The sequence below is a fragment of the Hypanus sabinus genome, chromosome 16 (assembly GCF_030144855.1).
Source record: "Hypanus sabinus isolate sHypSab1 chromosome 16, sHypSab1.hap1, whole genome shotgun sequence".
Lineage (NCBI taxonomy): Eukaryota > Metazoa > Chordata > Chondrichthyes > Myliobatiformes > Dasyatidae > Hypanus > Hypanus sabinus.
The window spans coordinates 73,071,660-73,086,562 of record NC_082721.1 but is presented as its reverse complement, the minus strand read 5'-3'; the positions used below and the strand labels follow the sequence as shown (position 1 = coordinate 73,086,562).

The 14,903-nt window shown below is 42.7% G+C and overlaps 1 protein-coding gene across 6 annotated transcripts in view; it reads left to right on the top strand.

The window, feature by feature from the left end:
- The window catches only part of pnpla6 (patatin-like phospholipase domain containing 6), a 225,509-nt gene that overhangs the window by 121,647 nt on the left and 88,959 nt on the right, over positions 1-14,903 (top strand). For all 6 annotated transcript variants that reach the window (XM_059992131.1, XM_059992129.1, XM_059992134.1 and 3 more), the window contains 2 exons: positions 2,093-2,170; positions 5,120-5,325. In XM_059992131.1, coding sequence (XP_059848114.1) covers positions 2,093-2,170; positions 5,120-5,325 — 284 coding nt within the window. The remainder of the gene's footprint in view (positions 1-2,092; positions 2,171-5,119; positions 5,326-14,903) is intronic.

Genomic DNA, 14,903 nt, shown 5'->3' with positions numbered 1-14,903 from the left:
CTGTACATACACACAAATACACACAATTAGTTCCTGCAATTTTGTTAAATACTTTTTTTTTGTGGAGGGCTTTGTCAAGCATCAATAGCCTTCTCCGTGACTGCTTTTTGAAAAAACATCCATCTAGTTTGCAAAATACAATTTTTCTTTAACAAATCTGCATTTTCTCATCTTTATTAGTTCACACTTCTCCAAGTGCTTCCCTAATCACTATTCCTGGAATTTTTATGTAGTGATGAGGTTGAACTGTACCTTCCAAACATGTCCTCTAGGTCTTAGATCATCTTCCTGGTCATTAATTAGTCTTGCCTTGGCCCATTTGCATGTTCCCTTTATTAGTTGTAAGCCTGCTGAGGACATTCAGGGTCCTTTTTATGTTTGCTACCGGGCTTTTTCTCATTTCAGCAATTTATGGATGACACCAAGATTGGAAGTGTAGTGGACAGCAAGGAAGTCTATCAAAGCTTGCAGTAAGATTTGGACCAGAAAGAAAATAAGGCTGTAAATGGCAGATGGAATTTAATGCAGACAACTGTGAGCTGTTGCACTTTGGCAGGACTAATCAGAGCAGGACTTGCACAGTAAATGGTAGGGCATGAGGTGTGTGGTAGAACAAAGGGATCTGAGAATACAAATCTATAATTTTTTGAGATTGGTGTCACAGCTAGATAGGGTTGTAAAGAGAGCTTGTAGCACATTGGCCAAAAATCAGAGCAATCAGTACAGGAGTTGAGATGTTATGTTGAAGTTGTATAAGACGTAGGTGAAGCTAAATTTGGAGTATACTGTGCAGTTTTTGTCAAAAGTTATCAATAACCTTGTAAGGGTATAGAGAAGTTTACAGGTTGTTGCTGGGACTTGAGAACCTTAGTTATCGAGACAGATTGAATAGATTAGGACTTTATTCTGAGCATAAGATAATGGAAGATCTTACAGAAGTGTACAAAATTATGAACATATGGATAGGGAAATCTATGCAGGCTTTCCCCCCTGAAGTTGGGTGAGACTAGAACTAGAGGTCATAGGTTTAGGGTGAAAAAGGTGAATTATTTTAGGGAAATCTGCTGGTGAACTTCACTCAGAGGATGGTACAAATGTGGAAAGAAATATCACTCAAGAGAAATTTGGATGGGAGGGGTATAGAGGACAGTGGTCTAGGTACAAGTAGATGGAACTAGACAGGAAAACAGATTGGCATAGATTAGATTGGCCGAAGTGTTTGTATTTGTGCTGTGGAGCTGTATAACTATGACTCTCTTACCTGTTTTAATTGACTATATTGTGCTTGGTTCTCACTCATGCATTGTAAACTTATTAAAAATTTGATCATATTGGTTATCTCCCTTGTCATCTAGTTCTGACTTAGCTCCCTTACCTGTGTGATTGTAGTTGCGGATATTTGATTTCAAGTCTTGTGTTGATTTCTTCTGAACTCTTTGATCATCCTTATTCACTTATGCGCTAGCCTTTCTTTAGTCAAGGAGAGGAGAAAGAAGCCTATCATTTATGCTAATGAATCTTTTGCTGGTAGTCCTCAATCCTCTGTTCACTTCATTGCTCCATTTGACTCTGTTAAACATGATTATCATTGCGCCAATCCTCCATATTCAGCTCCCTGCTCTTTCTTGGTTCCATTTTGGTCTTTCATTTCTCATGCTAGTACATCCTCTCAATGTTTTCTCTATACATCACTTTTGCTGCTCCCCAGATCTTCATTGCTGACCTCCTCAACATTAACATTAACACTATTGATTCTTAAGGACAGGATTTGATGATGCTTGAGGTACTTCAACAATTACTTCTCTCAAATGTTAAGACCACAGTGAGCTAAAAGTCCCTCGTGCTTAATGTCACCATACTAAAATTGTGCTTCTTATTCTCAAAACAGAACACTCATCTCACTGCCTAGTTAACACCTCAAGGCTTGCTCAGAGACAGGAACACCTTCTCATGACGTGCCAGCAACATTGGTCACTTTAGTCTTTTTAAAAAATCTTGTTGCTCACCCTGTTCCATCACAGACCACACCTGTATTACTCTATCATTGTCCTTTAGTTAAAGTCTGCTTTTAATCATTTTCCTTTTGACCTAGGATCCATCACTTCTTGACAATCGTGTAACACTGCACCATGCCAAATCTGGAACCGTACTAGCCCGTCAAGGAGACCAGGTGGGTGCACAGATATTCTCACCAGCTAAAGTGTAATGGCAAATCAGCTGACAATGACTATAATCTATTTCACAGATCATTATTACTAATGATGCGCTTGCCAAGAGTAGGTACAAAGCAGGTGCCATGGGCAGTGAGCTTATATACTTCAAGTTCTACTGATAGCAGGAAAACAGATGGCCAGGCAGTCTGCTTTAAGGCCTCTGTTATGGAATTAAAATTACATTGGCTGGTGAATTAATAACAGAAAACAGATATGAAAAGTCAGTTTTTTTGCTTCATTCTTCACCATGGAGAATACTGCACATATTCCTAAAATATACACATAGGTTAATTTCAACTTACAGAGAGGAACTTGTAAAAGTACAAATCCCAAGGAATGAAGGATTAGAATAATTCAAAATTTAAAGACAGATCACTGGGATCCACTAGATTGCATCCAAGGGTTTTAAGGGAAGTATTTAAGTGGACTCAGTTTTTTTTTTCAGAATTAGAGTACCAAAAAACAGCCACTGTGACTCCTTTATTCAAAAGAGAGAAAGAGAGAAAATGTGGAACTCTTGATACTGGGTTAGAATATACTACTAACAAAATACTAAAGTCGATAGTCAAAGAAGATATAAAAGTCATTCAAGAAAGCTGAATATAATCAAAGCCAACAAGGTTTTATGAAGACAAATTTGCTTGAATTCTTTGAGGTTGTGGTGAATAGAGATAGAGAGTTGATGCAGTGTATTTAAATTTCTAATAAGCATTCGACAAGGTAAAGTACCAAATAAGGGTTGATGCTTAAATTAAGAGCCCAAGGTTTTGAAGGACATGTGCAACCATGGACTGAAAGCTGGCTGTCCCATAGAGAACAAAGTGTTGGAACAAATGGGTCCTGCAAGGTAGTGTGGCTAGTGCACACTTTACAGTGCCAGTGACCCAGGTTCAGTTCTTGCCAGTGTCTGTAATGAGTTTGTACATTCTCCCTATGACTGCATTTGTTTCCCCTCGGTGCTGTAGTTTCCTCCCACAGTCCAGAGAAGCACAAATTAGTCATTGTAAATTATCCTGTGATTAGGCTAGGGTTAAGTTGGGAGTGGCTGGGCAGTGTGGCTCAAAGGGTGAGAAGGGCCTGTTCCGCACTTTATCTCAACAAATAAATAAAAACTTTCCCCATGTTTGGAGGGATGTATCTAGTGCAGTGTCCCAGGCATCAGTTCATTGCCCTCTATTTACATGAGGAACCAGCAGAGGGGAGTAAAATGCAAAGTTTCTATGTTTGCCAATTTTACAAAAGTGGATGTAAAGGGATATTGTGATGAGAACAATGTGATTCTGTAAAGTGAAATAAGCATGGAATGAGCCGGTGAAAGTTTGATGAATGGAGATTAGCATGGGAAAGTGTGATTTCTCACACTTTCCCACATTAAAATCCAATTCTGTAAATTAAATCAATTAACTAAATGAAGAGAGATGGTAAACAAGCAAAGCACAGAGGGATCTAGGTGTTCTGGGTCATGAATCTGTAAAAGCTAGCAGGCAGGTCCAATAAGTGGTTAAGAAGTCAAAGTGTGGTTCGTCCTTTATTGCATAGGGGTTTGATTTGAAAACAGAAGGTTTTGTCAGAGTTGTGCAGGGCATACCTGGAATACCTCACCCACTTTGGGTCCACTTACCAAAAAGAATATACAAAGGTTTGTAATAACATTGGAAGTCCAAAGAATATTTACCCAGCTAATTCCTGGGGCGTGAGGTTAGTCCTAATAAGAGATACTAAACTGGGTCTGCATTCCTCAGAGTTTAGAAGAGTGATTCAAACATAGAAGATCTGAAGAGGTTTGACAGGATAGATGTTGAGTTGTTTCCACTAGTGGGAGAGTCACTAACAAAAAAACATCATGTAATAACTGAGGCGCATAGAATCTTTTCTCAGAATTAGGAATTAGGAATTAGGAATTTTCTGCCTCTGAGGGTAGTCAAAACTAGATCATTAAATATATGTAAGACGGAGAGAGCTAAGTATTTCAAAGATCAAGGGATTGAAAGACCAAGAAGCTTACTACTACTTTCTTGTGTTCTTATGCATTGTCATCCAGACTATTAGTATTGATTTATTATTTGTCATCATAGAACACTACAGCACAGTACAGGCCCTTCAGCCCTCCATGTTGTGCTGACCCATATAAAAAAAAGTACTAAACCCACACTACCCCATAACCCTCCATTTTTCTTTCATCCATGTGCCTATCCAAGAGGCTCTTAAATACCCCTAATGTTTTAGCCTCCACCACCATCCCTGGCAAGTCATTCCAGGCACTCACAACCCTCTGTGTAAAAAAACTTACCCCTGATGTCTCCCCTAAACTTCCCTCCCTTAATTTTGTACATATGCCCTCTGGTGTTTGCTATTGGTGCCCTGGGAAACAGGTACTGACTATCCACCCTATCTATGCCTCTCATAATCTTGTAGACCTCTATCAAGTCCCCTCTCATTCTTCTACGCTCCAAAGAGAAAAGTCCCAGCTCTGCTAACCTTGCTTCATATGACTTGTTCTCCAATCCAGGTAACATCCTGGTAAATCTCCTCTGCACCCTCTCCTTAGCTTCCACATCCTTCCTATAATGAGGTGACCAGAACTGAACACAATACTCTAAGTGCAGTCTCACCAGAGATTTGTAGAGTTGCAACATGACCTCTTTACTCTTGAACTCAATCCCAAGATACAGTCACCTGTCCAAGATGCAGTGAAATGCTTTGTGTGCCGTCCAAAATGATCATGTAATACATAGGTACATTGAGGGGAATAAACAAAATGCAGAATATAGTGTTATCGTTATAGAGGATGTGGTGCAGATAGATTGTAAACTTTATCATGTTTAACGTATCACGTACAATGTAATTTAGTCTCTTTCCTTTCTGTAAGTTTTGTGAAATAAGCATTTATCTCTTCCCCACCTCAGGATGTCAGTTTGCATTTTGTGTTATCTGGCTGCCTACACATTTATCAGCGAATGATCGACAAGGAGGATGATGTGTGCCTGTTTGTGACCTATCCTGGTGAAATGGTGGGCCAGCTCGCTGTCCTGACTGGAGAACCACTGATCTTTACCATCAAAGCAAATCGTGACTGCATCTTCCTCAAGATATCCAAATCAGACTTCTACGAGTGAGAATTTTCGCACCATTGATATCTTCTTCATTATATGCATATGTTTTACACCTCTAGCTTTTTATAAATTTTCTTTCTTTGATGCCCTGTTAATTGCACATGTGTTGTGGGAAGTGGGGTCTCACTGTGATGAAACTCTGTTAACTGCAAAATGAGGAGATTTTGCATTGTGTTGTCTTCCTCATCTGTGCTGTGGTCAAAGTCATATACTCTGTGTCCACTTTATTAGGTACAGGAGAGGAGCCCAATGTGGTTTTCTGCTGTAGCCCATCTACCTCAAGGTTTGATGTGTTGTGCATTTAGAAATGTTGTTGTAACAGGTGGTTATTTGAGTTAATGTTGCCTTTCTATCAGCTTGAACTAGTCTGACTGGTCTCCCCGACCTCTCTTTTTAACGAGGCATTTTCAGCCACAGAACTGTCATTCACTGGATGTGTTTTTTTAAACACCTTTCTCTGCAAACTCCAAGTGTGTGAAAATCCCAGAAGATCAGCGGTTTTTGAAATACTCAAACCACCCCATCTGGCACCAACAGTCATTCCACAGTTACTTAGTTACTAAGTTACTTAGATCACATTTCATCCCCATTCTGATATTTGGTCTGAACAGCAACTGAACCTCTTGACCATTTTTTGTGCATTGAGTTGCATGCTTTTATGTATTGAGTTTCTACCATATTATTGGCTGATTAAGTAATTGTATTAACATGCAGGTGTACCAAATAAAGTGGCCACTGAGAGTAGATTAAATGAATGACCAAAGCTCATTGAGAGGCCTGCTTGTGCAATGGTTGGGGAAGAGGGCAGGCCACCAGCTGAAGCCACATACCTCAACCCACAACTAAGTTTCTGGCCCCACCAGATAGTTCTATAGTTGTCAGCAGGGGAGTGGGGGGGGGGGGGGGATGCAGTGTGAACAGAAGGTGTAATGATTAATGAAGCCTAACTCTCCACTGCCCTCCCCCATTCCACTTTGGTGCTCATCACTGATTTTCACTAGAATTGAATACTAGAATAGAAATCGATGCTATTTTGCCTGGTTTAAAGGCAGAATATATTGGAAATTCCCGGTATCGGATGTGCATGTGTGTGTGAGAGAGAGAGAAAGAGAGAGGAGGAATAGAGATAGTACTTTAGTTAACGTAGAAAAGTACAGCACAGGAAAGGCCCTTCGGCCTACAGCATTTTGCCAAACCAATTAAATTGGTAATCAAATGGCTAGCTAATCAATCTCTTCTGCCTACGCAATCTCCATATTTTCCCATTTTCCTCACATTCATTGCCTATCTAAATGAGAATCTCTAAACCCTAGGCAATGCATTCCAAGTATCCACCACTCACTTCTTCTGTAAAACAAAATGTCTGTCATATCTCCTTTGAAATTACAAACTGCACCCTCTCATTCTAAATGCATGCTCTGTTATCAGAACATAAATGCTTTCGGGTGCTGTTTGACATGTTCAGGATTCCCAACATTGTCTTTTATTTCAGATTTCCAGCAACGACAGTATTTTTGTACTTCAGTCCTCTGTTTTCGATCACCTCTTCCAGACAGATCAAATACAATAGCAAACATTCACCTCCCTCTCTCAGATACCACTAACATTAGCTTTGCAGGCTCTCAATTTTCATCCTGTTTTTGACATTTCCGCGTTCTCTCCATCTCTGTCCCTTTTCTGCAGTGCCGACTGACCTTCTCTAACCATGGCTACTTATGATGAAGACCATTGACTAAAGCGTCAAATACATTTCCATTTCCATTCATGCTGCCTAATCTGCTGGGTGTTTGCAGTATTTTTGTGCTGCAGTGGCTGACAGCTTCCTAGTCAACAACTTTAATATTTATATCTTTTTGTTCAATTTCATTCTGCTTTTGTGAGCATTCTCTTCTTCCATTGCCCACTGAGGACAAAGATGCTGGAATATGGAACAACACACAAAGTGCTGGAGCAACTCATAGCGTAGCAGTTAGCACAACACTATTACAGCTCGGGGCACTTCAGAGTTCAATTCTGTAATTGTACATCCTCCCCGCGTAATGTGTGGGTTTTCCTAGGGTGCTGTGGCTTCCTACCACAATCCAATGACGTACCACAGAGGGGAAAAATCTGTTCCTGAATTGTTGAGTGTTTTCATGCTCCTGTACCTCCTACACGAGGGTAGCGATGAGAACAGGGTATATTTTTTGTGATGGGGGTCCTTAATGATTGGTGCCATCTTTTTGAGGCATTGCTCCTTGAAGATGACCTGGATAATTCAGAGGCTAGTGTCCATGATGGAGCTGACTACATTTACAATTCTCTGAAGCATATTTCAGTCCTGAGCAATAGCTTCCCCCCGCCCCCCCCCCACCCCTACACACACACAGACACACGCACACAATGCCAAGCGGTGATACAGCCAGTTAGAATGCCCTTCATGGTACATCTGTATAGATTTGCCGGTGTCTTTGGTGACATACTACATCTCAAACTCCTAATGAAGTATAGCCATTGTCATGCTTTCTTTGTACCAACATTAATATATTGGGCCATGATAGATCCTCAGATGCTGACACCTAGAAACCTGAGATTGCTCACTCCTTCCACTTCTGATCCTTCTATGAGGACTGGTGTGTGTTCCCCTGCTCCCTTGTTCTTCCATGTGATAAAGGTTGTGAATTTTTTAAGGTTTATGGAGAGGCCTTTTTGAGTTACTACGGTGCATATAGAGGAAACTCAGGTAAAGTTGTTTTAGACAAGAAAAGTTCTTTCAAGTGAACTGCTTTATTCTGGATGGTGTCAAACTGTTTGATTGCCATAGGAGTTTCACTCATCTAATTAAGAGAATAGTGAAACCCCACTGGTTTCCTTGGCTGCATAAGTCTAGGGAATATACACACCGGTCCTGCCAAACCCCTGAGACTGAGATGGCTCTCCCACACAAACCCCGGTTGGTGTGTATGCTTTGTAATTTGCTACCCTGTTACAACTCAGTGCCAAGAAATAACAGACAGCAAACTGCATACGATTAAAGGAATTATGTTTATGAATCTTAACTAAAGCGTTAATTTAAAAAAACCAAAAAGGGCCCATTATAATTAAACAGTCAAATATGCACAAGTTGGAACTCAACTCTTCCAAAATTCACACATATTCACCTATTCACCAATCCTCAGTAGACCCCAGTGCCTCGATCTATCAAATCACGGTCTCCCCACTGGGTCAAATCCAACAACCGGTTCTCTCCGATGTCTTCTCTTTTCATCTCCTGCCAAACAAAAAACACCCAAAACCAACCTTGGTGTTCCTCACGAAACTTCCCAGTTGCACCATCCTAATTGGATGACACATTCCTCCGCAACCTTTTCCTTTAACGATAACCCAAACAGGCTGAAAGCAGAACAGACTGCTATTACAGAACTGCTAAAATGAAATACCTACAGCATAGCAATAAAAATGTGAACCAGGGTGTTTCACACTCCCCCCCCCTCCAAAAATAGACATGTCCTCATGACTTTGAAATAAATTATCATCTCTTCATTAATTACACAGTTTTCAAAGAACTTTAGTGATGTCAGGATGTCCAATCCTTTTGTAAATAGTAGTGACGTAGCTCACTAGTGGGAAAGGTGCAACATTCTGTTCCCCCGGTGCATCATAGGTCAGCATCTCTGGGGGTCTCCTGACTCTTTGAGACATCCTTATTCCATCATCTACTTCTTCAGTTTCAGACACTCCTTCGGACCTTTCTGGTCTACATGGCGAGGCCTCCCCCTGCCTATTCCTCATGCCTTCCAGTAACTCAGATCCCTCTGTCACTTGGCTGAGCTCAGCTTCATTCCTGGTTACTTTAGAGCCCAGTCTGCCTTCATTGTGCAGCTGCAAGCCTGCCTGTTCACTGCTAGTCACCCCCATTTCACCTGCCTCGGCGTGAGAAGGGTTGAGAATCTCTTCAATTATTGGGGAGTCTGCAAAGGACAGCATATACCACACCCTCATTTTCTCATCCTCCAAGTCCACATCACATTCCTGGGTGGGGTCCGGTCTAGACCTTCCCACTGCTGGTCCTTCGATTCCCCCATGTTGCTGCATAAAGGGTAATTCATTTTAGAGTAGTCCTCTGACAGTACCCACAGAATCCAAGGAACAGGTGTAGGGCACTCACAGTCTGTGACCTTGGCTATGTATCACCATTACTCCATCCGGTGAGACTATGTACCCAATATAGTTGACAGATGTCTTGCAGAACTGGTTCTTGTCCAGGGAAAGTTTTAACCCTTCAGCTTTCAGGCGGCCCTGCACCTTCAGTAGCCTCACTTCATATTCCTCTAGGATAGACCCGAACTCCATGAGATCATCCAGGTACACGAGCACATCAAGCAGGTTCATATCCCCCACTGTTTTCTCCATGACACACTGGAAAGTCACTGGCTCCCATCATGCCCTGGGCATCCTTTCAAACTGGAAGAATCCCAGTGGACATATGAATGCCATCTTCTCTTTGTCAACCACATTCATAGGGATCTGATAATAACCACTCCTCAAGTCCAGCACACTGAACGTTCAGACAGGCCAGCACATCCTTGATTCTCGAGACCGTATACTGGTTGGGGACTGTACGCCTGTTCAGAGTCCAATCGTCCATACACATCCGTACCTTCCCTTTCTTCTTCCTGGCCACTGCTACTGGAGACACATAGGGGCTTCTGGACTCTGATGATCCCAGCTTCCGAAGATGCTGCCAAACATCTTCCCCCTCTGCAGGCACCCGTCGCCGAAACCTTTCCCTGAACGGGGTGTCCTCTGTCAATGGGATGGTGTGGCAAGTACTCTTAGAACAATCCACATCAAACACATCAGTAGAGAAGACATCTTCCAGCTTCAACATCTTCTCTTTCAACCTCCTCTTCCAACCTCCAGGTACTGGGAAGTCCCCAAAATTGAATGAATCGGCAGTCAACTTTCCCTTTTTCAGAGCGAGTCTCTTCCTGGCTTGTCTCACAGGGACACTGGACATTATCGTCACCTGTAATGAGGTGTGCCAGTGGCATCCCCACCTGAGGATGACCTCCCTCTCCGAAGCATTCCTGTTCACCTGTACAATTGAGGGCTTCTGCCCTCAGGCCTCACAAGTACCCCAGCAGGTAAACATGACTCCTCTTCGTGGTCTTCCAGAGCATCCACCAAGAGGGCCTTGACCTCAGGCATTCTGGGAAATTTGGGGTTTCCCATCATTCTAGCTGTGTCTCCAGGCTGTAACATGACTGGTTTGGACTGGGTGACCACATGGCCCCTTGTTTGTGCTCATCGTCCAGCCCAGTGCAGCCACGCACTTCCTCAAAAGCAGCTCAGAACACAGGGTGATTGGGCAATGTTTTCAGAAAGCTCTCTCCACTTTCTCCTTGCAGGCTCCCACTAGCCTCCTCACAAAAGGAGTATTTGTTCCCACAAGAATTGAAGCTTTGCCCTTCTCAAATGGGTCCGAACAAACCAGCACAAATATATCAAGGACCTCAGCTACTCTCACATCTGCCTCCAAAAACGCCAGCTTCAAAGATGTAACCATCATACGGATTGTCATCCATACGAAGACCCCAGATTTCTCGTGCACTGAGTGGTGCCAATGATAAATGCATCGAATACCGGTTGTGAAACGAACGGTACAGCAGAATGACCGGAGAGCCTGTGTCAAGTATGCCTCTAGCATAAATCCCTTCAATCTGTAGTGTTACATTGGAGCTTGGCCCCACTAAGCTTTCAGGAATAGGGATTTTGCTTTAGGGAGTTCTTTGACATATTGCTGGGAATGTGCTCCCCCTGAGACACCAGGCCATTCCCTCACTGGGTCTCCTGATGTCTTTCTCTGTTTAGGTACCCAGGGCTCACTCCCCAAGAGCTTTCCTGTCCTTCACACTCCTGCCTGAAGTGTCCTTCTTTGCCACAGTTATAACAGACAATACTGGTCGCTCCCCTTCTTGCGGTACCCCGTTCACTAGCAGCCTTCTGCTTAGTCTGCCCCTCAGGGAGCCCAGCTCCCTGTCGGCTTTGTCGTGCGGGATCGCCGCACCCACCAATAACAACTGAGACATCTCAGTCCTAAACTTTGTTATGAGCTCCTTTACCACTCCCCAGGGTGGGCTATCAGTGGTCACTTCAGCCAAGGGAACTACTACCGAGAACTGTACCCTGCTGAGGGAGGGCTCCCATGCCTCCATTGTATTCTCCTCCTCTCACTTCTCTGATCAGCTCAACAAACAAGGGAGGGGGCGTGTCTTATGAGACATTCAGAAACCCCAAGCGATCATGTCCTGTGACTGGATGCCTTTCACCACATGGTCCATTCTTAACTGATTCACCTCAGCCGTTTGAATGCCCCCCAATGCCACAAGCAACTTAGCTGCCTCTAATTGAAAAATGTAGGCGGAAAACTTCTCCCCTTTCTCCTGAAACATGCCAAGACCCTGTCATAAGCTCCATTGGGCTTCCCATCACGCCAAAATTATTTTCTAGCACTTGTACCTAGCCTGTAGAAGTAGCAAAGGGGGTCTTTACCTTAAAGATCTCACTACTTTAGCAGGCAGCCCCCTCAAACTCTCTACCAATGGCTGTCTTTTACATCAACTCATCCAGCATCTGAGAGGTCTGTTCCGCCCAAGTCTCATACTCCTCTTCCCCTTTAGGGGTGGGCTTCATTCCCAAGAATATGCTGAGCCTACAGTAGCTGGGAATTTGAACCTGGGCACTAGTATTCAGCCGGGAGGCAAAGGCCAGTACCAACTCAGAATGGTCACCTTTCTCTGGAGGACTCATTAAACCTTCTAAATCAGTCCCTCTCACTGCAGAAACAATAGCAACTTGTCTTTAAAGTCTTTGCCCCAGGTACAGGAAACTCAGCTTCAGATTTAGCACCCTTGTCTACACTCCCCTCCTCCCGGAAAGTATGGACAGCCCACAACCCCTCCCTTCTGGGGCCTCAATAGTACCAGGCAAACCACTGCCGTTACGTCAGTGCTAGTCTGAACTGAAACAAAAGTCTTTGCCCGCCAGATTGTCAAACCTCCGCTCCATGATCATAACGGTTCCTAATGCTTAAACGGTACTTAAAGTCCGAATTAACAATTCGACGGCGATACGAATGTCTACCCCACTCAATACACATGCATTAGTTACCGGTAACCCCCTGGATTCACACTACTGCTTAACCCCTGCAGCATCCATAACCACATATCTCAATCACTTTACCAGACAATAGTTCAACACAGGTTTAAACACACAACCTACTGGATCAGTGACCAGGGCAATCACACAGCATCCAACAATATTGATCCTAGTCAAGCCCCTACAAAAAAAAACCATTCATTTCCTTGGCTGCGTAAGTCTAGGGAATACATATTCCAATCCCGCCAAACCCGTAAGATTGAAATAGCTCTCCCACCCCAAACCCCGCTTTGTGTGGATGCTGTGTAATTTGCTACCTGTTACATTTCAGTGCCAAGAAATAACAGACAGCACACTGCATACGATTAAAGGAATTATATTTATGAATCTTAACTAAAGGGTTAGTATAGAAAAGAAAGAAAAAAAACAAAGAAGGCCCATTATTATTAAACAGCCAAATGTGTATGTTGGAGCTCAACTCTTCCAAAAGTCACATATATTCATCGATCCTTAATAGACCCCTGCACCTTGCTCCATCAAATCACAGTCCCCCCCGCCCCCTCACCAGATCGAATCCTGTGACTGGTTCTCTCCAGCACCTTCTCTCCTCATCTCCCGCAGAACAAAATAAACCCAAAACCAACCTCAGTGTTCCTCACAAAACCTACCGGTTCCACCATCCTAATTGGATCACACACCTTCCTCCGCATCCTTATCTTCAACAATAACCTAGACAGGCTGAAAACAGAACAGACTGCTCCTACGTAATTGCTCAAATTAAATACCTACAGCATAGCAGTAAAACTGTGAACCAAGGTGTTACAATAGCATTACATATGATTCCTGACATAGATAGCGTATCAGTTTTGTTGACTCACTCGCCATGCAATATGCAGTTGGTTGACTTGCTGTTGTAGCCATTTTCGTATATCCAATCCAGATAAGTTAATATTGACACCCAGAGTGTTAAGATTGGATCTGCTAACATCACTAACTTCCAAAGGCCTGATGAAGGGTCTCAGCCTGAAACGTTGACTGTTTATTTCTCTCCATAGATAAGACCTTATGTGCTGAGCTCCTCCGCATTTTGCGTGTATTGTTCTGACTTGCAGATTGTTTTGGGATTAGTTGAAGATGATACTTGAACAGTACAAATGTTATTAGCCATTTCGCAACCCATTAAAATTGCTTAAATGGAGATAACATCTCCTTGTTGCCGATCAACAATAGCGCACCTCAGGGATGTGTGCTTAACCCACTATTCTACTCTCTCTATATCCATGACTGTGTGGCTAGGCATAGCTCAAATATCATCCATAAATTTGCTGATGATACAACCACCGTTGGCAAAATCTCAGTTGGAGACAAGAGGATGTACGGGAAGGAGATATACCAAGTAGCTGAGTGGTGTCACAGCACTCAACTTCAATAAGACCAAAGTGCTAATTATGAACTTCAGAAAGAGTGAGAAGAGGTAACATGAACCACTCCTCACAAAGGAATCAGATGTAGAGAGAGAGCAATTTCAAGTTCCCGGGTATTAATCTCTGAGGATCTATCCTGGTCCCAACATCTCAATGCAGCTGTAAAGACGGCAAGATAGCAAAGATATTTCATTAGGAGTTTGAGGAGATTTGGTTTGTCACCAAAAACACTCAGAAACTTACACAGATGTACCATGGAGAGCATTCTGACAGACTGTCACTGTCTGGTATGGTGGGACGGGGAGGTGGGAGGGCTACTGAACGGGATTAAAAGAAGCTACAAAAAGTTGCAAAGTTAGTCAGCTCCATCATGGGTACTAGCCTTCATAGTATCCCAAGCATCTTCAAGGAGTGGTACCTAAGGTGGCATCCATTATTAGGACCCCATTACCCAGGATATGCCCTCTTCACATTATTACTGTCAGAACATAAGTGTAGAAGCCTGAACGCTCACACTCAGTGATTCAGGAACTACTTTTTCCCCTCTGCCATCCGATTCTTAAATTGACATTGAACCCAGGAACACAACCTCACTTTTGTTTATTGTTTCAGTTTTTGCATTATTTTTAATTTAACTATTTAAAATATATGTATATACTTACTGTAATTGGATTATTTATTTTTTCTGTATTTAACATGCATGGTACTGCTGCTGCTAAGTTAACAAATTTCTTGACATGTGCCGGTGATGTTGAGCCTGATTCTGATTCAGGATAAAATATCATCAGGAAATACCCACTTTGTGTCATGGTGGGTATAACCAGTCAAATTTTGTTCCTGGTGTCACATGCACTAGGAATCCTTGACACCAAGACAGTTTTGGTGTCAAGTGCAGACCCCTCTCCACACCTGGAATCCAACTCATTTCCATGTTTCAATCAAGAGTGTAATGTGACAATCAATAAAACTAAAGATAGTGGAAAACTACTCATGGTCATTTCATTAGATGCATT